The sequence below is a fragment of the Dipodomys merriami genome, unplaced genomic scaffold (assembly GCF_024711535.1).
Source record: "Dipodomys merriami isolate MVZ:Mamm:240054 unplaced genomic scaffold, mDipMer1.0.p SCAF_636, whole genome shotgun sequence".
Taxonomy (NCBI): Eukaryota; Metazoa; Chordata; class Mammalia; order Rodentia; family Heteromyidae; genus Dipodomys; species Dipodomys merriami.
In genome coordinates this window covers 549,334-576,861 of record NW_027206220.1, presented here as the reverse complement: position 1 = coordinate 576,861, position 27,528 = coordinate 549,334, and the positions used below count along the sequence as shown (strand labels likewise).

Sequence of the window (27,528 nt, the reverse complement as noted above, 5' to 3'; positions counted from 1 at the left end):
TTGGGCCTGAGAATCACTGCTCAGTCTGAGCAGGAGGCCCACTGGGTGCTGGCACAGTGCTGGACAAACACAGCACTGTGTATGAGCACGCACAGCCCCAACCCACTGGGAGCCCACCATGCCGCCCCTCTCCCAGGAAAACACAAGCGTCAGAGCAAGGACAAGGTCATCAGACATGGGGCAGACCCGCCCCTCCACGAGCCCAGGGCCTTCTGCCAGACTCAGGCCTGGGCCTGGTGAGTGGCCTCCCCCCCCCCCCCCCAGGAAGAGCAGCTTCAGTGTTCACACTGTCTGTATGTCTGCACTGTGACCAGCGGCCTTGACAGCCGGCCAAAGGCTGAGTTCCCGTTTACATGCCCTGTGACCTGCCCTCTCTGAGCCTCACAAGCTTTACGGATGCGCGTGGTCACAAGGACAATCATGAACATGGGCGCAACGGGGTGCGGCACCCCCCAGCGTGCGGCACGCACAGCACGCAGGGTGAAGCCGATGGACCTGGCCCAGGGCGGCCTGGGCTCTGCTGCGCTCACACAAAGGCCTTGGGAGGCTGCAGTCCTGTGGCAGGCAGGCTGCTCGGCCCCTTTGACCCCACGCCACTGCGCCCAGCACTCCTTCACCTGCCCACAAGCTCCTTCCAGTGCAGCGCAGACGCCCCTGACCCGTGAGGAGTGGGGGAGGGGAGGAGGGGGAGGGGTGTGTTGACAAGGCGCCTCGGCCCCGGCCCCGCAGATCCCACGGGTGGAGGGGTGCTGAGCTGAGTCATCCTGGCCTGCGCTGGCTGTGGGAGGCGGGAGTGTGGCCGCCCTGCAGGCCGGGGATGTGGCCAGGGCTCTGCCCGGCTCTCCACCCACCGCCCCTCCCCAGCACCCCATCCACGCTGCCAGCTCGCCCCCTAGTGGCCGCTGGAGGGCGGCACAGGAACACACAGAGCCCCAGACCATCTGCCCCTGACCATCGGTCAGGTACCAGCCAGCCACCAGGTAAGCACCACCGCCACCCGTGACCGCGACACTCCACAAGCCCCCACAACCACCCTCGGCTAGTTAACACTGCTTCCATTCTGGAAGTCTCCACCTGCCCCACCAGCACCAGGCCCGGCCATGGTCGCCTGATTCCATTCCTGGGGCTTCGTTATGGTTACACAGCTTTATTACAAAGAGCTGGTTTTAAGTAATGGCCCTAACGGAGTGAATTTTAATTAGGCTTGATTCAGAGCCTGCCTCAGGTTTCCAAGGATTTGCAGTTCAAGATGAAGAAAGGCTGCCGCACAACTCACACGCCGCCCCGTCTCCACCAGATGGCTGCTCCCGGTCTGGCCTCTTCAGCAGGTTCAGGAGGGTGACGCAGCCCCTTCCCTCCATTTCCTGACGCAAGCCCGAGGCCCTGGTGAGAGGAAAACAGGTCAGTGCACTGTGGGAACAAGGCAGCAGCCACCACGCGCAACTGAAGTCTGCTTCCCAACTGTGTGAGATAGAAGAGCCAGCAGAGCCGGGGCAGCCAGAGCCTGAAGAAGCCAGAGCCCTGGACAGCAGAGCCCTGGACAGCCAGAGCCCTGGACAGCAGAGCCCTGGACAGCAGAGCCCTGGACAGCCAGAGCCCTGGACAGTAGACCCTGGACAGCAGAGCCCTGGACAGCCAGAGCCCTGGACAGCAGAGCCCTGGACAGCCAGAGCCCTGGACAGCCAGAGCCCTGGACAGCAGACCCTGGACAGCAGAGCCCTGGACAGCCAGAGCCCTGGACAGCAGAGCCCTGGACAGCCAGAGCCCTGGACAGCAGAGCCCTGGACAGCCAGAGCTCTGGACAGCCAGAGCCCTGGACAGCCAGAGCCCTGGACAGCAGAGCCCTGGACAGCCAGAGCCCTGGACAGCCAGAGCCCTGGACAGCAGAGCCCTGGACAGCCAGAGCCCTGGACAGCCAGAGCCCTGGACAGCAGAGCCCTGGACAGCCAGAGCCCTGGACAGCCGAGCCCAGGACAGCAGAGCCCAGGACAGCCAGAGCCCTGGACAGCAGACCCTGGACAGCAGAGCCCTGGACAGCCAGAGCCCTGGACAGCCAGAGCCCTGGACAGCAGAGCCCTGGACAGCCAGAGCCCTGGACAGCCAGAGCCCTGGACAGCAGACCCTGGACAGCAGAGCCCTGGACAGCCAGAGCCCTGGACAGCCAGAGCCCTGGACAGCAGAGCCCTGGACAGCCAGAGCCCTGGACAGCCAGAGCCCTGGACAGCAGACCCTGGACAGCAGAGCCCTGGACAGCCAGAGCCCTGGACAGCCAGAGCCCTGGACAGCAGAGCCCTGGACAGCAGACCCTGGACAGCAGAGCCCTGGACAGCAGACCCTGGACAGCAGACCCTGGACAGCAGACCCTGGACAGCCAGAGCCCTGGACAGCAGAGCCCTGGACAGCAGAGCCCTGGACAGCCAGAGCCCTGGACAGCAGAGCCCTGGACAGCAGACCCTGGACAGCCAGAGCCCTGGACAGCCAGAGCCCTGGACAGCAGACCCTGGACAGCAGAGCCTGGACAGCCAGAGCCCTGGACAGCAGACCCTGGACAGCAGAGCCCTGGACAGCCAGAGCCCTGGACAGCAGAGCCCTGGACAGCAGAGCCCTGGACAGCCAGAGCGCTGGACAGCCAGAGCCCTGGACAGCCAGAGCCCTGGACAGCAGAGCCCTGGACAGCAGAGCCCTGGACAGCCAGAGCGCTGGACAGCCAGAGCCCTGGACAGCCAGAGCCCAGGACAGCCAGAGCCCTGGACAGCAGAGCCCTGGACAGCCAGAGCCCTGGACAGCCAGAGCCCTGGACAGCCAGAGCCCTGGACAGCAGACCCTGGACAGCAGAGCCCTGGACAGCAGAGCCCTGGACAGCCAGAGCCCTGGACAGCAGAGCCCTGGACAGCAGACCCTGGACAGCCAGAGCCCTGGACAGCCAGAGCCCTGGACAGCAGAGCCCTGGACAGCAGAGCCCTGGACAGCAGAGCCCTGGACAGCAGAGCCTGGACAGCCAGAGCCCTGGACAGCAGAGCCCTGGACAGCAGAGCCCTGGACAGCAGACCCTGGACAGCCAGAGCCCTGGACAGCCAGAGCCCTGGACAGCAGAGCCTGGACAGCCAGAGCCCTGGACAGCAGACCCTGGACAGCAGAGCCTGGACAGCAGAGCCCTGGACAGCCAGAGCTGGTGAGGCTCCAGTTGCGGCCCAGCCCATCAAGGGATGCACCGTCAGCTCTGGGCCCAGGGCCTGGTCCAGGCCGCATGCAGCACAGCTTCCGGTGAACAGCCGTGGGAGATGAGAAGCCCAGCCAGGGCTCCCCAGACCTCAGGGGGACACGGGCAGCGTGGTGGGGGACGTCCAGTCACACACACAACAAACACAGGCACGGGAGAAATCTCAAGTGATTTCGCGTTCGTATGAACTTTTTACCCTGCCTTTAGACCCGCACAGGAGCAAGGCTGTTCAAAGGAGATAAAGCTACCACGACCTGACCCGAGCCGGGCACTGGCTAAGGCTCCACAACTGGGTCTGCTCTAAAAGCAGAGACCAGAATCCACACAAGACACAGAACACAGAATGAGGCTTGCCCAGGACAGGCAGGCCCTGGTGTCACCTAAAGCCGGCCTCTTGTCTGGCCCTTGGGCCCATGCTGAGCACGTAGCCCAGGATGGGCCGGCCACTGCTGCCGGAGAAACCCAGCCCCCAGCCCTGGCGGGGCGCTGCCCGGGTGTTTCAAGTGAAAGCACAGTGGAATCAAGGCCTTCTCCGAGGTCGGCTGGGCGGTCTGCCCCCCGCTATGCCCGCTCAGCCCGAGTGTCACACCCCGCGCCTCGGCTCGGCGAGACGTGACCATCAAGGATCCCCTCCTGCGGGTGCCGGGAGGCCAAGCTCCACACGCAGGCAGACTTCTCTGGAGGAAGGGGGACAGGGGAAGATAGGACTCTATTACCTGGGAAACAAAAGGGGCAATCTCACTCCAAGTGCTATACCTAAAGGCTCAGTTTGAAAACAGGCGTTCAGGTGGGTCTCGGTCCACGTGAATCCATGCTCCTGTGCCCCACCGGGGGGACCTGCCTCCGCGGAGAGGCAGCCCAGGAGCAGCGGGCGCCCGCGGGGAGGAGCCAGGCAGCCGAGGAGCAGCGGGCGCCCGCGGGGAGGAGCCGGGCAGCCCAGGAGCAGCGGGCGCCCGCGGGGAGGAGCCGGGCAGCCGAGGAGCAGCGGGCGCCCGCGGGGAGGAGCCGGGCAGCCCAGGAGCAGCGGGCGCCCGCGGGGAGGAGCCGGCCACAGAGCCTTCCCCTGGAGGTCCCGCCTGCCGCCCTGCCCGTGCCGGCCCAGGAGCGAGGCCTGCACAGACGAAGCACAGCCGTTCCACGCCTGGCCCGAGGACCGGTGGGCGCCCGCCACCCACAGCCTCCTGAGAACAACGCAGCACGCTTCCTTCTGTTCCCCAACAGCACAGCACACCTGCCCGGCCCCGAGCTCCGGCCCCCACAGTCGGCCCTGGCGCGGAGGCCTTGGCTCCTGGCCTGTAACCTGTGCGACAGCAGCACCTACCTGGAAGGACTTGTGAGGATTTAAGAGAGCGTGCGTAGCACAGAGCGAGCCCTCAGGGGTGCCTGCACCCTGGCCCAGCTCCACGGCCCCCAACCGGCCAGTGGGGAAGATGCTCCTGAGCTCCACACATGGGGGAGAGCAGGTGCAGGGTGCCAGGCTCAGCGCCCGAGACCCTCCCGAGGCCTTGCTCAAGCTTCCGGCCTTCCGCACGGGCTGGCGGGGCTGGGCGTGGGGAGCACCTCAGAGATGTGCGTGCTCCGCCATTGCTCCCGGAAAGCCATCTGTACTGCGGGGCCCGCCTGCGTGCCCACAAGCCCCTCGGCTCCTCTCTCCACAGCTTCAGTCGGATGCACACGCCTGTCCTGGCCTAGGACGGAAGGCCCTGGGTTTCCCTGTGGAGCTCAGCTGCCTCAGCCCCAGGGATTTATACCGAGCCGTAAAACCCGCAGAATGGAGACATGCAAATAGATTGTGGAATATAATATTGTCATTGTCAACATAAAAAGCTTTCAGTGACTGCCCCCAAAAGAAAATATACTAGTGTCATTTGTTTCAGGGAATGCAGCAAAGGTTTCAACAACTAACAGGGCATGTTTCTGAGCAAAATACACCCGTCTGTGACATTAGGACACACTCTCGGTGGCCACTTGTGTCTGTGTTCTGGCAAACAGACACGTGAGTGGAGGGAGGGAAGGTCACGGCCGGCCTTGCCCGCCCCTCTGAGCCACAGACCACCACCAACCTCTGTCCACGCCTGAAACAGCCACCCCCGGGCATGGAGGCGGCCCTGCCAGGCTGGTCACTGTGCCTCACACAAGGGCCTGGACAGCCGCCGAGGGGCAGGAAATGGTGGCCTGGAGTGCCGGGATGGTCTGGGCACGGTGGGGCAGAGCAACCGTGGAGAGGACGTGGCTCCCACATTGTGTCTTTTCAGCACGGAACTCCCTCCAGGGCCAAGGGGTGTTCAACACACACACACACACACACACACACACACACACACACACACACACACACACACGCTCAACCAGCTCTGAAGACAGTACCGGACCCAGCCGAGTAATAAATACTCATGTTCTTTCGCCCACTGGTCTAAGTCACGCCACACCACAGTCAACAGGCATTGCGTTTCACTCTCTGTGGACTGGGTTTAAATGTGTAAGATTTTAGACAGCAGTATAAATCACATTTCTTGAAAAGAAAAAAGAAAATAAGTTCTAGCTGGGTGCCACTGTCTCACAACTACACCCCTAGCTACGCAGGAGGCTGAGATCTGAATATCATGATTTGAAGCCAGCCTGGGCAGAAAACTCGCTGAGACTCTTTTTTTTTTTGCTGGTCCTGGGCCTTGAACTCAGGGCCTGGGTGCTGTCCCTGAGCCTCTCTATGCTCAAGGCTAGAGCTCTGTCACTTGAGCCACAGCGCCACTTCCAGCTTTTTCTGTGTATGTGGTACTGAGGATTCGAACCCAGGGCTTCATGCATACTAGGCAAGCACTCTACCACTGAGCCACCTTCCCAGTCCCTCCCCAAGACTCTTACCTCCAATAACCACCCAAAAAAGTGGAGTCAGAAGTGGGGATCCAGTGGTAGAGCTCAAGCCTTGAGCAAAAAGCTCAGAGACAGTACCAAGCCCTGATTTCAAGTCCCAGGACTGGAATAAAAAAAGTGTGTGTGTGTGTGTGTGTGTGTGTGTGTGTGTGTGTGTGTGTGTGTGTGTGTGTGTGTGTGTGTGTGTGTGTTCTAACTAGCTCTCTGCATAGACGGGGCGCACAGTCCAGTGCCGTCAGCGTCTGTGCAGACACTGGCTCTGCATAGACGGGGCGCACAGTCCAGTGCCGTCAGCGTCTGTGCAGACACTGGCTCTGCATAGACGGGGCGCACAGTCCAGTGCTGTCAGCGTCTGCACAATGAGACACTGGCTCTAGAACCCCATGACTATCAAGACCTGCAAAGGCACGGGTCCCTGGATAAAATGTGTGTGGGTGTGAGTAGGCTGCCCAATCTCCCTGTGTGATTTTACTCCCTTCTCAAGACCCAAGACACCCCAATACCGTGCGGGGCCAAGTGGGCCAGGGGGACAACTCCCTACTGTCCATCGGTGAACCACCTCCCGAGGGGAAAGGCTCCACGCGTCCAGTGCTGGCGCAAGGCTTTTCACAAAGCCCTGTGCTGAGCTCTGGGTGGAGTCTGCAGATGGCACCCGGGAGACACCGAGGGCTTGCCGGGCACTAGACGCGGGCCACCGATGGGAACTCAGAGGCACCCCCCCACGGCCTCCGTCCTGGCCTCCTCTGAGCGGGGGGCAGGGCTGGGCACGGGAGGAGGTGGAGGCCCATTTGCCAGACCCTGCAGTGTGACGGGACTGGCTGCCAAGTGCCGCCCGCGAGGGGCACAAGGGGCTGGAAGCAGCCGCCCCCCACAGCCCGGCCTCGCTCGCTGGGTGGGCAGGGAGGCTGGGCCGCCGCACCCCCCAGCCCGGCCTCCGGCAGCTCCTCTGGAGAAGCCATGCCCCACCGAGAAGAGCTGCCCGCAGCCAGAGCCACAGAAAACCCTGCCGTCCACGAAGAACATGAAGCCGAGCCCGGGAAACAGACCAGAATCAGTGGGAGGGCCCAGCTGGCGGCTGGCTAGTCACAGGAGAATGGGCATGGGGGTGGAGCACAGCTGACATCAGAGGAGGGATGGGGGGTGGGGGGGACTCTGGACTGGGGTGGGGCCACGGTCCTGGAGGAGGAGGGAGAGGAGGGGGAGGAGGGGGGAGGAGGGGGGAGGAGGAGGAGGGGCGGGGTGGGGGAGGGGGAGGAGGGGGAGGAGGGGGGAGGAGGAGGAGGACACAGTCCTGGAGGAGGAGGAGGAAGAGGACACAGTCCTGGGGAGGAGGAGGAAGAGGAGGAGGAGGAGGAGGAGGAGGAGGAGGAGGAGGAGGAGGAGGACACGGTCCTGGGGGGGAGGAGGAGGAGGAGGAGGACACAGCCCTGGGGAGGAGGAGGAGGAAGAAGAGGACACAGTCCTGGAGGAGGAGGGAGGGGGAGGGGGAGGAGGAGGACACAGTCCTGGGGAGGAGGAGGAGGACACAGTCCTGGAGGAGGAGGGAGGGGGAGGGGGAGGAGGAGACGCAGTTCGGGGTGGGGGTCAGGAGCCCCACAGCTGCTCTGGGGTCAGTGACACACAGTTTCCATGAGGAAGCCATGGTCAGGCAGACCTGAGACTCTAATTTCAATCAACAATGACTCACAGCCACCCGCTGGCCCAACCTCCCCCCCCCCCCCCCCCCCCGTGCCTGCCGCGCCCAGCGGGGGTTTGTTTGACCAACAGAGAAAAGATGATTCCAAAACACGGTTGGTGAAGACGGCCCACAGCGAGGGCTCTGGGCTCCGCCACGGGCGTCACCTTGGTGTCCACAAAGCCGTGTTTCCCGGGGGGCCTGCGGCCTGGGCCAGCGGGCTTCACGCCAAGGGGCCGGGCGCCCCGCGGCCGCCTCCCGCTCTGTGCACAGGCAGAGGGCGCCATCAGCCAGGTGAGCTGCCCAGGTCAACGCCATGGTCTCGCACCAAGATCCGGCCCCGCTGCTTGGGGTGCGCCAGCGGCGTAGCGTACCGCATTGCACCCCACGCCTCTGTTTCATTCCTACGCCTCCTGTGTGGCTGCTGCTCCTGAGATGCCGGTGCGGTGCGTGGCGTGCTTAGAGCCCCTGGGCTCCCTGGAAAGCCGGGATTCAGACTGAGGGGAGTCTGCTCAGCCATCCTCAGCGGGGTGGAGCCTCCTGCCGGGACACCGCCCCAGGTCTGGATCGAGGCCCCGGGCTGATCCCGAGGGCGAGCTTCATCTAGCAGGGGCTTCCTTCGGAAGCTCCCGGAACAGCATTCCTCATATGGTATGCGTGTGTATGTACGTGTGAGCGGGTGCACGTGCACACACAGGGTCAAACGTGGCCCCGTGGCCGCAGTCGGGGACAGGCCCTGAGGAAGACGACCACGCCGGCGACCCGACGGGATCTGTCCAGGGCTCGGTCTGTGCGGCCCCGGGACCCGCAGTTTTTACTCAGCAGGCTAGCCTATCTCTACTTGTCCAGCATGTTCCTCTGGGCAGATGCTCTGCCCCAAAGCCCGTGCTGACGACCCGGGAGCAAATGAGCAGCTCTGTGTGCCACAGAATCCACAGCAAAGCCCAGTGAAAGAGACGAACACGGGAAGAGCCGAGTGCCGCACCGGGGTTTGAGAGGATGGGGGGAGCGGCGGCAGCCTTTGGCCCAGGGAGGCCAGCCGCACCGAGTGCCACAGCAGGTCCCGGAGGGGACAGGGATGCGGGGTCACACAAAAAGGAGCACATGCTGCAACCCCCCCGGTGTGGACGGTGGGCCGGCGGTGCCCTTCACGCCCGTACTCATGACAACACCCCAGGCTGGGAGTGAATCTTGGCTGATGAGAACCAGTCGTGTTCTAGAAGGCTGCAGTCAGGGTTGTGCATATTAAAACAAACCAAAATGATGACACAGCCACCTTCACACAAGCACCCTCTCTCTGCGCCAGCCCTGGGAAGAGGCGGACCCCGGGCCTCCCTGAGAGCCCCAGAGTTCCGAGAGGGACCCTCTCCACGTCCTCATCCACAAGAGGAGGGGGGTGACCCTCACAGGCGGCAAAGCTGGCCTGCTCGGCTTTGTTGGGAAACAGCACCCCCTGCTGCCACTCCTAATTAACTACACCCAACATGTGCAGAGCTGGCCAGAGCGGGGTCCCGCTGCGTTCCCTTCAAATTAACTCAGTGCTCCGGATCTGGGGAAAACATCCGATGCTAACTGGCCATGAGTGGAAATATCTGGGAAAGAAGTGTCTGTCCTGGGCACACACACACACCATTTTGCTTTCATGAGTCCCTAAGCCATATCCAAGCACTATTCACACATCCCTCACTCAGTAGTGCGACCACAAGTCACCCAGCAGTGACTCAAAGACACAGGAGGATGCGTGAAGGCAGTGTGCCGACACCACGCCCTGTGATGGGGAGACCAAACCATCACCACTTGGGTGTCTGCCAGAGTTCTGCCAGGGAACTGTGCGCACCACTGTGAAGGGTACACTCTCCAAGCTCTGGAGTATTTTCATCATGTGTCACACACGCACACAACGTGTTTATCAGTTCTGCATATGACCTGCCAGCTACTGACGTGAGGTCTGGGGCAAGGCAGAGGTTACACTGGGAATGGGGAGGGAGGTCTGCACGCCAACGCCTGAATTGTTCAAGGGTCATCAAACTGCTGGAGCCAAAGGGGGCCGGTCACCTGGGACTCGTTAGCATGCCAGGAACGCAGTGCTGAAGGCCTTCGGCAGCATGCACGCCCACACGAGACAGCAGCATTCCACCCACCTGCTGGTGGCCTCCGCATCCCAAGGTCATTGGGCCTCCTTGAGGAGGAGAATACAACTGCAAGGACAACAGAAAGCCTCCAGTTCCCAGCCTGGACCCGTGCTTGTGAGACGATGTTCACTAACAGGGCAACTGGCCGACGGCGTCCGATCCCCACGAGCAGGCGAGTGGCAGGCGCAGCGTTCCTGAGCGCTGACCTGCGCTTTGCTTCTCTCCCGGGCCTCTGAGAGTTGTGAGCGAGCCGTCTCAGAAACACCGAAGGGCCTGTGTGTGCTCCCACAGGACAGGGCTTACTGAACGCACCAGCTACGTCAGAGCCGCTGCTGAAACTCAGCCAGTACTGCGGATCTCACTGGGCGGCTGTGGGCCTTCACTACCAGCATTCACCTTCTAGTTGGGCCCGACACCTCACACAGTCGAGGCTGTGGATGGATGAAGGACGGCACGGGCACGGGCGCGGGGGAGCCTCCGCGGGGACAGGTAAGCAGTGCCGCAGCACACAGGGCGGAGCTGCGCAGGGCACGCTGCCGACGGGGACAGTCGGTGTCACGTCACGTGCCGTCTGAAGCCACGATGTCACAAGCCGGGGGACAGATGCCGAGGTGACTGCGTCACATCATTCCTTGAGCTTCATAAGCTCGCTCAGACAGTTTTGACAAGCATGTTCCCACATGCTGCTGCTTCCACACCGTGAGTTCATGGGTGGCCATGTGCTGTTTGCATAAATAAGCTATTTATCAGCCTGCCTCGTGGCTGGTGCTGGACAGAGCGTGGCTGTAGACCGCACAAACAGGATGCAGAGTTCTACCTCTGCATGTGCACCCAGGGTGGAGCAAATCTGTCCTATGAAGTGCGGTCACCCTGGGCAAGGCACAGGAGACAGCCACCACGCTGTGTGCTAAGAGCGGCGCAGGCCTGCTGGCCACGGGGCGGCAAGGGGACCGGAGGGCGGGCATAGAGGACCCCTCCCCCAGCCCTGGAGGGCGGGCATAGAGGACCCCTCCCCCAGCCCTGGAGGGCGGGCATAGAGGACCCCTCCCCCAGCCCTGGAGGGCGGGCATCAGAGGACCCCTCCCCCAGCCCTGGAGGGCGGGCATAGAGGACCCCTCCCCCAGTTTCTGGAGGGCGGGCATAGAGGACCCCTCCCCCAGCCCTGAGGGGCGGGCATAGAGGACCCCTCCCCCAGCCCTGGAGGGCGGGCATAGAGGACCCCTCCCCCAGCCCTGAGGGGCGGGCATAGAGGACCCCTCCCCCAGCCCTGGAGGGTGGGCATAGAGGACCCCTCCCCCAGCCCTGGAGGGCGGGCATCAGAGGACCCCTCCCCCAGCCCTGGAGGGCGGGCATAGAGGACCCCTCCCCCAGTTTCTGGAGGGCGGGCATCAGAGGACCCCTCCCCCAGCCCTGGAGGGTGGGCATAGAGGACCCCTCCCCCAGCCCTGGAGGGCGGGCATAGAGGACCCCTCCCCCAGTTTCTGGAGGGCGGGCATCAGAGGACCCCTCCCCCAGCCCTGAGGGGTGGGCATAGAGGACCCCTCCCCCAGCCCTGGAGGGCGGGCATAGAGGACCCCTCCCCCAGTTTCTGGAGGGTGGGCATGGGACACTGTCCAGATGGGCTGTGGTGAGTTGAAAAGTCAATAACCAGTACAAATTTTCCACTATAGATGGAAATAGAAGTAAAAATCAATCTGGACAACTGCTTCCGGAAGACACGGCTTAGCCAGACAAGGGAGGGAGGGGCTGAGCAGCCGGACTCTGCACTGTTTGCGGAGTTCCCGGCAGACCTGGGGGTGAGCCGCCGTCACAGAGCACACAGCACACACCGGCCGGCGCCTGCCCAGCAGCGCCTCACTCCGCCTCCTCCTCACCACGACCCCAGGAACTGGGTCTGTGGATGAACACACTGAGGATGAACACGGAGTTCTGGGAGCCGCCTGGAGGTCCAGAACTAGGAGGAGGAGAAGGCAGGCCTTGAGTGTGTGTGTGCGGGGAGGGCCCGGTGCTCTGGCCCGGGGGGATGAGACGTCCCGTGCAGCGTGTCCTCCAAGGACGGCAGGAACTCGGGGACTCCCGCGCCGTCTGCCGGTCCTGGCGTGCACAGTGACCGCGCTCTCCTTCCGCCCACCCGCTGTGAGGGGAGCACCCCAGCTCCTTACAAAGGGCGTGGCCGGGCAAGGACTCCTCCGCGGAGGGAGGCTACACCCCCAGCGCTCTCCGTCCCACGACAGATGGACACAGATTTTGGTGGACATACAGGAGGCCTCTGCAGGAAAACGGAGGCTGTGACCATCAGCCACAGTGGGAACTCCCAAGAAAACCAACCAGGCCAGCTGCCAGAAGGACAGAGTGTGCTCGGCCTGGATGAAGGCCTGAGCCGGCTCTCCTGGGGCCGGCTGGCCGCATGGCCCATCCGGTCCTCCTGACGCTCACATTCTAGAGGGCAGGGAGACAGGCCTCGCACCCATGCATAATACATGAAGCAATTACCGGCCGGGGAGGCGCTCGGGGATGAGTGGGGTGGTGAGTCAGAACCGGGGAGCGAATGCACTGGGCACACCCGACCAGGAGGCGGCCTGCCGCGGTGCGGGCAGGGCTGGGCCAAGCAGAGAGCTGTGGGGCGCATCTCTGGCTGAAAACAAGACGGTACCGCTTCTACCCCAACGAGGGAACAGGAGAGGACTGAAGACCCCACTGACCCGAGTGGTAACTGGGAAGGACGCTGCCGCGCAGGGCTCCCTGGAAAGGAGCCCCAACCCAGCATGCCATCCTTTCCCCGGCCACACTGCCTCCCGCCCTCCCTCCCAGAGGAGCTTCCCCGGACTCTGTAGAGCCAGGCTGGGGAGACGAGCCACTATCATCTCACACCCGGCACCATCTGAAGAGCACTTGCTTAGTCCCCCTGGGACTCGGCCTTGAGGGTAAAGGGCACAGCAAGCCAGTGCAGAGTCATGAAGTCCACCTTCCTTGCCAGGCTGGAGCAAAGTAGTCCAGCCCGGGGCCTGGCTCTTCATTTGCCAAGGAGAGTGTTGGGTTTAATCACCACAGGGTTCCAGGCTCCGTCCTCCACCACGGGGCGTGGGCCGGCCAGACACAAGTGGCTCTCAGCTTCACCATCCTAGCCCAACCAGAGCAATTAAATAATGCATGCAAAACGCTTAGCTGCCGAGGAGTATCAGAGCTCTGTGTGTGTCCGTTCTTGTTCTGCAAGCAATGACACATCAGCAGCCGAAGAAATAAGACAGCATGGGTTTGACAGCAACCAACCAAGCAGACAACCAACCAGACAGACAACCAGACAGACAGACAACCAACCAGACAGACAACCAACCAAGCAGACAACCAACCAGACAGACAACCAACCAACCAAATGGACAACCAATAACTAACCAGACAAACAACCATCCATTTCTACCACTTTCTGGTCAGGGAACTTGGATAAGTCACTTATTCTATGCACCTGTTTCTTCATCTGCAGTATTTTTGCCAAAATCAAGTGAGATAATTTCTACCAAGCATTTGGAACATTCTCTTCCAGTATTTACGTTCCTCTGCCGTATACAACATGACAAAGAGCTGTCCAGAATGTACTGAGATTTTTTTCCTCTAAAAGCCCCTCACCTACCCTGCCCTGGGTCACAGCATCCAAGAAGACAGAGGAGAGAGCACAGAGAGAGAAGGAACAGTTCACCCCAGCTCCCTGGGAGACCGAAGGCGACCCCAGCCCTCAGCCTGGCTCTGCTTTCTCAGCCCCCTGGTGTGGCCTCCCGTGGATGCAGGAGAGGAGCTGCTGGTGTGGAGGGGAGCGCTGAGGGAGCTGGTACTGGCTTGTACTCCGAGCTGGAGTCGGATGGTTGTTTATGGCCTCTGGGGCCAGGCATTGCTATGGCAACTAATGGCTTAGCAACTGGGTTGGACAGACCCTTCTCTCCAAGAGTTTACATAACAGGGATTACTTGGGTTCTTTCTGAAAGGGATAACATAGGATTTTTTGTTCAATTTTCTTGAACACTAAGGACATTTCAAAAGCTGAACAATAGAGAGGGAAGGTGAGAGCAGTCCTGTCAGCAGGAAATGTTAGTGGTTATGGTTCCTCGTAGAGATGACAGGCGATGGTTTTGGTTGCTCTTTTTCTGAGGGAGCACTATTCTGAGCCTTACACAGTAGTTTTGGAGAGGGGTGCAGAGCAGGGAGAGAGACAGAGATAAGGGAGGCCGGGAGGAAGATTTCTGTTTCACAGTCATTCTTTTAGGTCCCTTTCAGGCCTCTCCCTCCGTGGAAGTCTCCGTGGCTCCTGGCTGGGCTTGTTTCAGGTACTGATCTGCTGGGTCCTGCTCCACCTGCCAACCCCCTATCCTCCCCCCCCCCCAAACACCCTTAGGAGTCCAGGCTTTGGGACACTTTGCTTTCTTAGGCTTCCCATCCATCTCCATTTTTAATTTTGTCAGAGCCATGAATTAAGCAGGAAACAGATCCAATTTATTAACTCCACTCTGCCTCAAGATTGTGCCCAGAGGCTTTGTGACGCATCCTGTAAATCATGAAGAATAATAACAATAATAAAAAAGAGCTCTTTGTTAAACCTGCCTGGGGGGACATCTGTCCGCTTGAGAGGGGACCCCCCCCCAATAGCCAACTTCCTCTTTCCTCATTCCAGAATCCACCACAGGAAGAAGAGTCCTTACGGGACAGAATTCAAGGCCAAGGTGAAAGATCGTCCCAGCCCCTGGCACTTTCTTGGCTGGCCAGACAAGTTCTTCAGCCTTCTTTCCCCACAAACAGGGAGCTGGTGCATTAATGTGCGGTGGTTGAACATGGGCTTGCCAAGTCCCTGCTAGGTAAGTACTGAAATTACCCCACCCTACAGACCAGGGTGCTGGGGTCCAGAGAGGCTGCAGGTGGAGGACCAGAATCCGACCCTGAACCGCTTGGTTCCCAAGCCTGGGTCCTTTCAACCACACTAGGCTGCCAGAACCTCTACTTCCTTCTTGAAAGTCCTTTTGGCGTATTCTGGCTCGAATCCCACACCGTGGCCCTGTGCACTGGCTCCCTGCCGTGGGAGACGTGCACACTCCTTCCCGGCCCGGGTCCCAGGCGGGCCTGCTCTGGGCTCACTGCACTCCAACCTCTTCACCTTCTCTGTCCCTTTCCATTGTCATTCACCTATCGAAGGTCCGCCGTGCCAGAAAATACTACGTGGAAAGCTCTAGAAGCAACAGATTGATACTAGCTGAGACTCAAGCACCCTCTGGGGGCTCTAAGGATGAAAAGGGACAACGGTCCTGGAACCGGCCAAGGAGCCCAGCCACAGCTCACTGCAGCCCAGCGGGGGGGGGCGGGGGGGGACAGAAGCCTTGGGTGGTCTCTGGGATGGGGTTAGTCTGAGAGGCTGCAGGGGAGGCCGTCCCTACACGAGTGCCCCGTGTGCCACGGGACAGCGGGGAGAAGGCACCCAGCCCGGCTGCCTCACCTGCCACCTTGTGCTGACACAGGCCTCTACCACCTCCCTCCCCACGCAGCCCCTGCCAAGCCCCGCCCTCCCACCTCCACAAGCCTCCACACTAGCCACGACGCACTCCGGACAGAGCTGCCTGCTCTCGTCCCCCCCAAGCCTGTTTCCATCATGAGGCCACAAACACAACCACATCGGCGGCCACCGCGGCCACCCCCACATGCGCCAGACCCCTCAGTGGCTTCTGTGAGGGACGGGGGAGCAGCGCAATTCTGGACACGGCTCCTTGTGGGCGTTCAGCCGGCCCCTCCGCCTGCCGGCGCGGTCCCCTCCGTCGCTCTACCTGCTGGGCTGCACTGTCCTCACACAGCCCCTCCAGACACTCTGTCTGGAGTGCTCTTTGCTTCGCTTCTCAGCCGTAATGTCCCTTCCTGAGAAGGACCCCAGCCACGTCCCACGTCTCACACCCCACACCCGCCTCCATCCCTGCCAGCGTCCAGCTGACGCGTCTCCTAAGAGGCACGGGACGCACCTGTGGTCCCCGAGGACTGCACCGCCAGTGATGCTTTTGTTTTCTTAGTTTGTACAAGTACACCCCATAATGTTCACACAGAGAAGTCACCAGAAGCTGCACTGCTTGCAGCTCCCCGGGGCTCGGGGCGGCGCGTGTCCGCATCGCTGTGGGGCCCGTGAGCTCCTGTCTGTTCGTCCGCCGCATCATAGACCGTCTGCTGGTGACATGCCTACAACAGCACCGCATGGAAGAGATGCTTCCAGAAAGATTCAACACACACACAGCAGTCCGCATGCTTAGGAGATGGAAGCCCCCCTTTCCTTGTCTCAACTCCTCTCAGAGTTCACCACCATCAGTCCGTTACTGACCCCGCACAGCTGCCTGTGACAGCGGCCTGCCGGCCTGCCACGTCCTGACCCCACAGTCAAGGGACAGGGCCGGGCAAAGCAGGCGTTCGAGAGCTTCCACACCAGTGGAAGGGGCCAGGCTCTGCTTGCCCGTCTGCAGGCTCTGCCCCCAGCAGTAGCCCATGGTCTGGAATTCATGGCTCTGTGGTATGTTTATGCACTACGTGTGCTTGTAATTGACAAATTTAAATTCTGGTCATATTTCACTTATTACCCAGACCCAGGGAAAAATCCTAGGTGGGAACCCAATTACAGTGAACGTGCCACATGGTAATTGCTGGAGAAGAACTCCCATGGCAGGGGGCTAAATATTTCATCTGCCCGTAAAACGATTACGCTGACATGATTCTGAAAATAATAAAATCTGTTTAATAAAAAAGAAGCAAAACATCCGTGTTTTTACACGTGAAGTATTAAAACATCCTTCACTTTGGACAGATCCTAAGTCATCTGGTTTTTATTCAAATGATGATCCACAGCCGAGAGAGTGCCATAGTCCCTTCCACGTGCCGCTCCCTGCCAGCTGCCAGCCTGGCACCGGCTTCCAAAACAGCTGCCAGGATCAGAAGGCAGTCAGAACGGAGGGTGCTTCGGGCCAGGACGCCAGGGTTAGGTTTCTCCAGCTCATCCACTCCCCCACCCCCCACTCTGGCTCAGAGGCCAGAAACGTGGCTAAGTTGGGCATACGGCTGAAGGCAGCAGCGCGATCTGATTTCCAGCCTTCTAGGATGCCACGATCGCAGGGGCCAGTTCCCTCAGCCACAGAACAAGGCCACGGTGAGCACTTCTGCCGGCACAGGGCACCACCTAGAGAACCTGGCAGCGGACGGCTGCACCTGTTCCCAGCTGGGCAGGGGCCTTACTCCCAATCATTTCCACCCTAATTAAGTGAATGTCATCTTAGGACTAAAATTACATACTTAAGGGGAAATTATTCTCCTGATTCTGGTTTGGGAGCCAAAATGTTTCCATCGTGGCCACGCACTGGAGATCTGTGGCGACGCTCCACCCAGGCAAAACGCACAGGTCTGGGGAGTCTCACCTCAGACGCACTAAATCAGCATTCTCTAAACCTAAACCTGCATTCTCTCACACACCCCCTAAAGTTCCAGAAGCCCTCTTTAAAGAAGCACGCCCACTGGTGCGCCAGCCAGAGAGAGGACCCGAAGAGATTAAACTAAGCTGCTGAAAGAAATCGTCCTTAACATTTGGGTGGATATTCTTCTAACTCAAATTCATTTCTCTTTCCATCACAAAAAATAAGCACACACTTAGACTCAAGTGTAACTGGCTTCATAATGATGCTATTTTTCATTGCATGAGCACTAACGAGGGCTGGGAGTGGGGGTGAGGCGTAAAGCCCACAGGGAGAGCACACCGCCAAGATCTATGCTTCCCATAAACAGAGAAGTATTGTTGGGGTGAATGGCTGACATAGACTTGGAAACCTATTTCATTTGGGGACAGAGACTGGTGTTCCCTGACCGGTGGATTTTTGGAAATGAACACAACTTGTGCATGACTGTGCCTCGCTGAATAAAAAGCCCAGCACAGAGTTTTCACACAACAGGACATGGAAAGCAGCCGTGAAACCACAGTACCTCGTTGAATGCAATCAGCGTTTGCCCATCCGCCGGCATCACAGGCTACAGAAAGAAGAGGAGAGCTGCGATCTGACGCAGTGAGTCTCCTGCAAACACCAACAATCCCCGGTACCCGGCTTCTGCTCCTCTAATGTACACGTTTTCCTGCTGCTTGCTCTTCTTTTCTCCCGGTTCTCCTAAGTTTGTGAGAGAGGCTTGTCAGATTCAGCAAATAACAACATGGGATTCCCAGTTAAATCTGAATCTCAAATCCTGAGCGAGGCATGTGCCACTCCACACTCAACAATAGCCTGCTCTTGTCTGAAAGCTGACTTTAACTTCTTTCTTTTTAATCTGGCAATCTTTTTTGAGTAGCTTCCTATGAGAAGTGAAAACATTTCAGGTAGTCTGCTAAGAAATGCATAATCTCATGAATGCCAGTGTTTCACAGGTGCTTTCCCTGGAGGAAAAGAAGTCCACCTAAGCAGAGAGAAGCCGGGCAGGGGCCGACTTCCCCTCAGCTCGCCGTGGCTGTCCGCCTCTCGCTTCTCGCCTCCTTTGTGGAAGGGGACACGCAGAGAGCCAGGAGCGTTGGGCGTGCAGGAGTCTCCTTCATCTTCCTGGCTGTGCCCATGCTGTCCAGGTAAAGGCTGTGCACGCTCAAAATCACGTACCCAGGGGCTGTATAACGGCATGATCCGGAAAGTCCGGGATGAGGCAGCAGAGGTCCTCAGACACAGAGGCCAGCACTGTTAGTTCACAAGAAGCAGACCGGAGAGGGAAATGGGAGCCCGGAGATCCAGCAGAAGTAACAGAATTTACTCAATCTGTCTTCCTGAAAACTCAGGCTTTATGTCAAGAATCTGTAATAAAGCTAACTGAGGCTCTCACACTCGGCTCCATAAACCACTTAATCACCTTGTTCTGAAACAGCTTTTGTCTTTATGGGGTAATTTGCCAGCTTTTTAATCTCTTACTTGATTAAGAAAGCAGCATCAACAACTGCAGCCAGATTGGGTTCTAGCAAGTATATCTGCAAACTTATTAAGGAAGATAGATTTTATTTTTTAGGATCTCAAGCATTAAGTGGCAGATCATGCTTTTAAAGTTTTATTTTCTTACTAAAAATAAACAAAAACCCAGCAACAAGCAGTCATCATTGCTCCAAGATAATTTCATGGAATAGATTATTATAGTTCATTTTCCTGAATGTTGAACTTTTATTCTCCTAAAATGCTTATTTTAACAAAACACAAAGTTGATTTTTTTTGTGAGTAACAAGCCATTTAGTGATGTGCTGTTCCTAATACAGTGGTACAAATCTATAAGAAGTCATCGGCTGGCACCTGTGGCTCACACCTGTCCTCCTCGCTACCCAGAAGGCTGAGATCTGAGGGCCGCAGCTCAAAGCCAGCCTGGATAGGGAAGTCCATAAGACTCTTACCTCCAATTGAGCAGCAAAATGCCAGAAGTGGAGGCAGAGCTCTAGTCTTGAGTGCGTAGGGCCAGTGAGCGCCCAGGCCATGAGCTCAAGCCCGAGAACCACCACCAAAAACAAACAAACAAAATAATCAATGCCCTGTGCTGTTGTTCAGCGGGCCAGCAGCTTTCGGCTCACCCTGGACAGGAGCAGTGAGGGGGCAGCCGGGCTCTCGGCCCTCTCCCCCTGTCTGCCCCCGCACCCCTGTGGCCCAGGCTTTGGCCCTGGCCCTCACCCTCCGTGACTGCTGTCTTGCTGCCCTCACCAGCTCTGCACCACTCTGATGCCAGATGATGCTTGCTGGGGCCTCAGGCCCGTAATCCAAACTACTCGGGTGCCACAGCTCCAGGTCAACCTGGGCAGAAATGTCTGTGAGACTCATCTCCAAAACAGCCAGCAAAAGGCCAGACTAGAGGTGTGGCTCAAGTGGTAGAGCAACAGCCATGAGCAAAAAAAGTCAAGTAAGAATGGGAGGCCCTGAGTTCCAGCCCATTACTGGCCCTAATAAATCAGTTGAGGACAGAAATACCAGAAGGCGAGCCTGGTCTACAGATTCACTATGTACCATCTCAACACATAGTGGTGGAACACATATAGGACGGTGGCTACCAGGGGACAACAAGTAGTCTGGGGCCAACCCCATGCAAAAACTCAAGGCTCCACCGGGAAGGTAACTAAAAGGACTAGGCCCCAGCTCAAATGGTAGAGCAGCTACCTAGCAAGTGTAAGGCACCGAGTTCAAACCCCAGTCTGCCAAAAGAAAAAAAGCAATGCCAATGCTTTTTGTCTTGTTTTGTTTTGTTAACGTACGCTTGGGTGTACATGGCCAAGGCCGATAACCTGTGAAGCCACCATGCACTCATCATTTCAAGAGACGAAGCACTAGTTTCCTAGGCCACCATAAGAAAATACCACAGAGCTGGCGACCGGCCGCTGCAAGCCGTCAGCAGTGGGCCTCCTCCCAGCTTCTCTCCTCTGCCAACACAGGGTGCCATCTCCACCCGGGTCTTTGCCTGTGGGTGAATATCTGTGTGTGTGGTTGTGTGTCAGACTTTCTCATCAAAGGGACACTCAGACATGCCATTTCAGCACAATCACCTTGTTAAAAAGCCTCCACATACTCTCCTACTCTAAGGCACTGGGATGAGGATGTCCACGTAGGCATCTGAGAGCCACTGCAGAGAAAATAGCAGGAAAACGACGAATCACACAGACAGACTAGGCTCCCACCACACATGGGGCGTGCTGAAAGACACTTGGTCTCGGGTCTTCTGTACTCATTTTTATCCTTCTCATCACTCAGGAAGGGAGTTGAGGGATGCTCTGCACACAATGAAAAGTGACACTTGCAAGTGTTTCTATTAACATGAAGACCTGGTACAAAACCAGGGCTTGGGCCTGGAACTGGGAAAGGCGCACAACGCACACTGAGAATTCTTAGGAGGGAAGGGTACCGTGCTGGTGGTCTGAGGGGGACACGTTGTGTCAGTGGTACAAAGGATGTTTCACACAGTACAGCAGGCACTAAACAATACGGACTCCCCCTCGCAGTGTCCTTCTGACAGTCTCCAGAAGGCCTCAGTGGTGCTGGACTGCATTTAACGCCCAACACCCAGTAAGAACTCATTTCAACAAGCGTCTGGTTGCAGTCACTGTACCTGGCTGCAAGTTCAACTAATGACTCAGAATACGGTCCTGGTCCCATTGTCCTTTTTCCCATTACTTCTGTTTTACGTTTTATTCTATCTACGCTGCTGGTAGATGGGCTTTAAATTTGCATGCTAAAGGCAAATTTAAAATAGGGAGGCCATCACTGCAGTGGCCCACGCACGAGTGGGACCTTAGACCCAGAATGGCAGAGCTAGCAGTGACCGGGCTGGAGCTCCACTGCACGTCCGCCAGGAGATCTTACACCAGGTAAATGGAATATAAGATGGCCACCAGACCGTGCTGCTGGCTGTCACAAGGCCTGGTTGTGGGGTGTGCGTGTCTGATGGCAGGGGGACCGGCCCTCAGCCCAGGGCAGGCGTCGTCCTGGGAACCACATGCTCGAGTCCCGGCTTCTCCACCTCCGTCCCCTGCGCGCGCAGGAGCCCAGCTTCCGTCCCGCCTCCCCTCGCCTGGCCTCCCCTCGCCTGGCCTGCCCTGGCCTCCCCTCGCCTGGCCTGCCCTGGCCTCCCCTGGCCTGCCCTGGCCTGGCCTCCCCTGGCCTCCCCTGGCCTGCCCTGGTCTCCCCTGGCCTCCCCTGGCCTGCCCTGGTCTCCCCTGGCCTCCCCTGGTCTCCCCTGGCCTGCCCTGGTCTCCCCTGGCCTGCCCTGGCCTCCCCTGGCCTGGCCTGGTCTCCCCTCGCCTCCCCTCGCCTGCCCTGGCCTGGTCTCCCCTCGCCTCCCCTCGCCTGCCCTGGCCTGGTCTCCCCTCGCCTCCCCTCGCCTCCCCTGGCCTGCCCTGGCCTGGCCTCCCCTCGCCTCCCCTGGCCTGCCCTGGCCTGGCCTCCCCTGGCCTCCCCTGGCCTGCCCTGGCCTGGCCTCCCCTGGCCTGGCCTGGCCTGCCCTGGCCTGGTCACCCCTCGCCTCCCCTCGCCTGGCCTGCCCTGGCCTCCCCTGGCCTGGCCTCCCTGGTCTCCCCTGGCCTGCCCTGGCCTCCCCTGGCCTGCCCTGGTCTCCCCTGGCCTGCCCTGGCCTCCCCTGGCCTCCCCTGGCCTGGCCTGGCCTCCCTGGTCTCCCCTGGCCTGCCCTGGCCTCCCCTGGTCTCCCCTGGCCTGCCCTGGCCTGGCCTCCCCTGGCCTCCCCTGGCCTGGCCTGGTCTCCCCTGGCCTCCCCTGGCCTGCCCTGGCCTCCCCTGGCCTCCCCTGGTCTCCCCTGGCCTGCCCTGGTCTCCCCTGGCCTGCCCTGGCCTCCCCTGGCCTGGCCTGGTCTCCCCTCGCCTCCCCTCGCCTGCCCTGGCCTGGTCTCCCCTCGCCTCCCCTCGCCTGCCCTGGCCTGGTCTCCCCTCGCCTCCCCTCGCCTCCCCTGGCCTGCCCTGGCCTGGCCTCCCCTCGCCTCCCCTGGCCTGCCCTGGCCTGGCCTCCCCTGGCCTCCCCTGGCCTGGCCTGGCCTGCCCTGGCCTGGTCACCCCTCGCCTCCCCTCGCCTGGCCTGCCCTGGCCTCCCCTGGCCTGGCCTGCCCTGGCCTCCCCTGACCTGCCCTGGTCTCCCCTGGCCTGCCCTGGCCTCCCCTGACCTGCCCTGGTCTCCCCTGGCCTGCCCTGGCCTCCCCTGGCCTCCCCTGGCCTGGCCTGGCCTCCCTGGTCTCCCCTGCCCTGCCCTGGCCTCCCCTGGGCTCCCCTGGCCTGCCCTGGCCTGCCCTGGCCTGGTCTCCCCTGGCCTGCCCTGGCCTGGTCTCCCCTGGCCTGCCCTGGCCTCCCCTGGCCTGGCCTCCCTGGTCTCCCCTGGCCTGCCCTGGCCTCCCCTGGCCTGCCCTGGTCTCCCCTGGCCTGCCCTGGCCTGCCCTGGCCTGGTCTCCCCTGGCCTGCCCTGGCCTCCCCTGGCCTGGCCTCCCTGGTCTCCCCTGGCCTGCCCTGGCCTCCCCTGGCCTGCCCTGGTCTCCCCTGGCCTGCCCTGGCCTGGTCTCCCCTGGCCTCCCCTGGCCTCCCCTGGCCTGGCCTGGCCTGCCCTGGCCTGGTCTCCCCTCGCCTCCCCTCGCCTGCCCACCCACCCGCGTCCAGCGCGTCCGGCCGCGGTGCTCACCTGAGTCCGCGCGGTGGGGACCTCGCGGCCCCGGGGAGGCCTCACCCCGCGCCCGCCCGAGGGTGGGGCCCGTCCCGGCTCCAGGGGCCTGGGGTAGGCACAGCAGGTAGCAGGCCGCTGCCGCCACGTCAACTCACACAGCCTCTCGCGAGATCTGCAGTCTGGCATCCAGAACCTTCTCCACAAGTCCAGCGCCGCAGGGGGAAGCGGGACTTTCAACTGCCGCCATTCTGTGGTGAGAAAAACTGGCCAATCCGGATGCAGCCGGCTGAGGAGTGGGCCAGTCAGGCCGCGAGGCCGCGGGATGTGGGCGGGGCCTCGGGGCGTGGGCGGGGCCTCGGGGCGTGGGCGGGGCCGCGGGGCGTGGGCGGGGCCGCGGGGCGCAGGCGCACTTCCCCCTGTGCGTGCTGGGGCGGTTGGAACCTGGGGAGCTGCGGGCGGCGGCTGCAGGTCCTGACCGTTGGGCGGGCGGGAGGGCGGGCGGGGCGGCGGCTCCTCGGCCCTCTTCAGCCGCGCGGGCCGCCGTCGGGCCGCTCAGGCCGGGCGCGCTGGGCCTGTGAGGGAGATGGCGGCGGCGGGCCGGTAGGCGGGCACGGGCTGCGGCCAGGCGGGCGGCGCCTCGCCTCGCGCTGGGCCCGGCCGACCCCGGGGTCCGCGTGGGCCTCGGCTGCACGAGGCGGGCCTGGGCGGGGCGGGGGTCAGCTCTGCTTCTGGAGCATTCCCCGTCAGGGCGGCGCGGAAGCGCATGCGCGACGTGAGGAACTCCCCCCCACGGGGCGGTGCGCAGCGCATGCGCAGAGCATGACACGCAGCGCGCCGACCACCACGCTTGTCTTGCAGGAGCCAGAGGCGCGTGCGCAGTCATGTCCGGCGTGCGGGGCCCGCGCGAGGTGAGTGCGGGCCGCCTAGCCCGCGAGTGGCCGGTCATCCCACGGCAGAGCTAACGTGGAACCCTGGCCTCTCACCTGGGCGGCCTTCCACCGCCCGTGAGTGGGCCGCACGCGGGAAGGGGGGTGGGGGAATGCGCGCAGCGCGCGGTACTGAGCAGCGCGGTACTGAGCAGCGCGGTACTGAGCAGCGCGGTACTGAGCAGCGCGGTACTGAGCAGCGCGGTACTGAGCAGCGCGCGGTACTGAGCAGCGCGGTACTGAGCAGCGCGCGGTACTGAGCAGCGCGCGGTACTGAGCAGCGCGGTACTGAGCAGCGCGGTACTGAGCAGCGCGCGGTACTGAGCAGCGCGGTACTGAGCAGCGCGGTACTGAGCAGCGCGCAGTACTGAGCAGCGCGGTACTGAGCAGCGCGGTACTGAGCAGCGCGGTACTGAGCAGCGCGGTACTGAGCAGCGCGTGGTACTGAGCAGCGCGTGGTACTGAGCAGCGCGGTACTGAGCAGCGCGCGGTACTGAGCAGCGTGGTACTGAGCAGCGCGGTACTGAGCAGCGCGGTACTGAGCAGCGCGCAGTACTTGGTACTGAGCAGCGCGGTACTTGGTACTGAGCAGCGCGGTACTGAGCAGCGGGCGGTACTGAGCAGCGCGCGGTACTGAGCAGCGTGGTAGTACTGAGCAGCGTGGTAGTACTGAGCAACGCGGTACTGAGCAGCGTGGTACTGAGCAGCGGGCGGTACTGAGCAGCGTGGTACTGAGCAGCGCGCAGTACTGAGCAGCGGGCGGTACTGAGCAGCGGGCGGTACTGAGCAGAGCAGGACTGAGCAGAGTGGGACTGAGCAGCCCGCAGTGACCCAGGGCAGACATCCCGGGAGGTGTGTCTAACGAATGCTTTTGACGTGTACCCTGTGTTTCTTTAAGAACGAGCGCGGTCATGAGGCTGTGGACCATAAGCAGAAGGTGGAGACCATCATTAAAAACCTCAAGACCATCTCTAAGGAGGTGAGGCGCATGAAAGGTGAGCCTGGAGTCCCTGGAACGCTGCCTGTCGGCTGCAGAATCAATGGTGGCGCTCGCGCCTGCTTCCGCTGCATGGTCCCCCACTGGTTAGGACTGCCCTATTACGCCAAGTTGCAGTGCCGAGGAACGGGCGTATAAAGATGGCCTAAGAGTTAGCAGACCTGATCCTACTCCAATGCTAGCAGGCTCCCACCAGGCCACCTAAGCCATGTAATTTACATGGAACAACTGTGACATCCAGTGTCTTTATCCATGAACCCTTACTGAGCCCCCAAAGTTCACCTTGAAGGAAGAACTAGAATTATGTCAGCATGTGCGTTTTTAAAACATTCATGGAGTAATAGTAGGCCTTATTGGTCGTGGCACTTGGTCGCTCCACTCATATATGCATTGTTAAACATGCAACATTCTGTAAATTAAATACTCTCAGAGCCGATCCATCCCTGACCAAACACGGAAGTGTTGGGGAGCTCCCCGGTTTGCCAGAGGTCTCAGTCTCCCCTGTTGTGTTGGGCCCCTTCCCGACCAGTCCCCAGGTGACATCTGTGGCCCCACTGCTTCATGTCCAGGCCCTCTTTCTGACTGTGAAAATGACCCTAAGTGTCTAGTTACTCTAAGAACACCATGTGGTTATCGTAGCTAGCCTCGATGTGGATACCTTCCCCTAACAGTAACCAAGTAACAGCCTTACCACATATTCCTTATGCAGTCAGGAGCAGCAGGTCCCAGCCCAGGTTCACAGTGTCACGGCTCCAGTCATTGCCTCCAGGGGCCATACAGCACCCCTGCCTGGTCTCCTTACACAGCCTGTCCCAGGCTTTTGCACTTTCCCCCCTCCCTTTCCCTGGCCAGATATGTTTCATGGGAGGAAACTCCCAGCAGACACAATCAGAGAACTGCCAGCACCAGTGTGGACCCCTCAGGATGAGGTGCTGTACCTGAATGAAGATTTTCTTTCTAAAATGTAAACCTCTGAGAACCTTCATTAGTCCACCATTATCTCTAGAATAAGTCCAGCACTCCTAGAATGCACTGTGCTCACACATACAGAGTGCTTCGTGTGCTCAGGATGCTTTTTTGTGTGTCTGAACCTTACATACGTGTTCTGAAATCCCACCGCTGTAATCCCTACCAGGTTAACAATCCTTACTAGTTGACTAGGTCACTTCCACTGGGAACATTTTGAGCTTGGAATGTTTTCCCTTCTTCCCATAGACATTATCTCTTAGCACACTGTGTTATAATTATATGTTTACAGCTTTTCTGTCCCTGCTCAATGGAACCCTCCTTAAAGATATTCCCAGCACTTGGCACAGTGTCTTCCTATAAAAGGTTCTTGGAAAATGTTTATCAAACTCAGTTGTCTGGATGTTTGAATTGGTTTTAAGTAGAGAAGCATTAGATCCAGTTTTGATTGTCGAGTTGTTGTAGTTTGGCAAGTATGTCATGAAGTAAAATCATAATAAATGTGGTAGACATACTCCTGAAGAGTTGTGTGGGTCCCTCAGGAAGTTAGAATATCAGGAATTTGTAGAACAAGACTAGAAGGAAAACTGGTAAATATGGAGGATTAAGCAAACACTCCCTAAATCCCTACATCCTCCCTAAATACTAATGTCCAGGCTTAGCGGAATAAAAAGGACAGTCAAGATTCTGGAGAGAAAATGGGGATGGAAAATTACTTTGTATCCCATGAGACCTCTCAGTAGGAATACTAAATGCTGGAAGATTCTGCAGCCACGCCTTTGGAAGTCTGAGGAAATGGGATTTCCAGCCTGAGTGTTAAGGCTAGTGAACCTTCAAATTGAGCATTAGCAGATAGAAGCTTTTAGATATATAAATCCCCTTCCTGGGACAAACTGAGGCTATATCCCACCAAACAAGGCAGCAGACCAAAAGAGAAACGTGTAGGAATTGTGGAGTAAGAGCACCCATACAAGCCCTCAAGCCCTCTTCTCCATTGCCCAGGCACTGCCGTTACCAGGGTGATGAGAGGGTAGCTTGCTAACAGTCCCTAAGAGCTGTCAGTCCAGAGGGACAACTCACTCCCACTATAGAAATGCTCACTCCTACTTGAGAGTAATACAATTACTAACTGACCAGAGTAGCTTGCAGGAAGGGGCATATTGTGTGTTACATAAGACCCAGCTTTGAAGAGTAAGTCACAATGGGGTCCACTTAAGTTGCGATTTGATCAGTGGTCATCTGGAAACAAACTTAGAAACAGCCATTTAAAGAGAGAATACAAGGCACTAGAGTATCTCTTTCTGTTTTCCCAGAGCATGCTCAGTTACTGCTTTGTGACCTGACTGTGCAGCTGGAGCAGCCTTTGAAGATAAAGCACATAAAGGAACCAAAAGAACCCAACAACTCCGTCTGACGTTTCCCATCACCGTTTTATTGTGCTGACTTTGTTACTAAGCTAAATAGCTGAATGATTGAGTTTACCAATACACTTCTATCATTAAAAGAGTTCTGAATAAACGTTTCATATTTCTGAAGGCTGTTCCGTAGTAATTTAATGTGTTACTACACGGTGGCTGATTTACTTCCCTGTTGGTA

General features: G+C 59.5%; 1 protein-coding gene and 1 long non-coding RNA gene across 3 annotated transcripts; one reads left to right on the top strand and one right to left on the bottom strand.

The window, feature by feature from the left end:
- Positions 1 to 1,131: 1,131 nt before the first annotated feature.
- Positions 1,132 to 23,192, bottom strand: LOC138815309 (uncharacterized). Of its 2 annotated transcripts, XR_011368283.1 has the most exons (3): positions 23,062 to 23,192; positions 17,876 to 18,054; positions 1,132 to 1,383 (listed from the first exon to the last, which is right to left on the bottom strand). It is a non-coding gene; the product is annotated as an uncharacterized lncRNA (long non-coding RNA). The 2 variants fall into 2 exon arrangements; XR_011368282.1 differs by lacking the exons at positions 17,876 to 18,054; positions 23,062 to 23,192 and adding an exon at positions 4,542 to 4,993.
- Positions 23,193 to 23,238: 46 nt separating this feature from the next.
- On the top strand, positions 23,239 to 27,467 carry LOC138815308 (putative uncharacterized protein C5orf58). Its single transcript, XM_070004646.1, has 4 exons — positions 23,239 to 23,296; positions 23,902 to 23,951; positions 24,868 to 24,964; positions 27,246 to 27,467. Exons 2-4 carry the CDS (start codon positions 23,925 to 23,927, stop codon positions 27,344 to 27,346), a joined length of 225 nt encoding a protein of 74 aa, XP_069860747.1. The 5' UTR covers positions 23,239 to 23,296; positions 23,902 to 23,924; the 3' UTR covers positions 27,347 to 27,467.
- The last annotated feature ends 61 nt before the right edge of the window (positions 27,468 to 27,528 follow it).

What these genes read in the sequence shown, in the direction of transcription:
- LOC138815308 (XM_070004646.1), top strand. Translation starts at nt 23,925, where the DNA reads ATGTCCGGCGTGCGGGGCCCGCGCGAG. An exon ending in GCGTGCGGGGCCCGCGCGAG is followed by an intron (nt 23,952 to 24,867) that starts GTGAGTGCGGGC and finishes TGTTTCTTTAAG; the next exon opens with AACGAGCGCGGTCATGAGGC. An exon ending in GGAGGTGAGGCGCATGAAAG is followed by an intron (nt 24,965 to 27,245) that starts GTGAGCCTGGAG and finishes CTGTTTTCCCAG; the next exon opens with AGCATGCTCAGTTACTGCTT.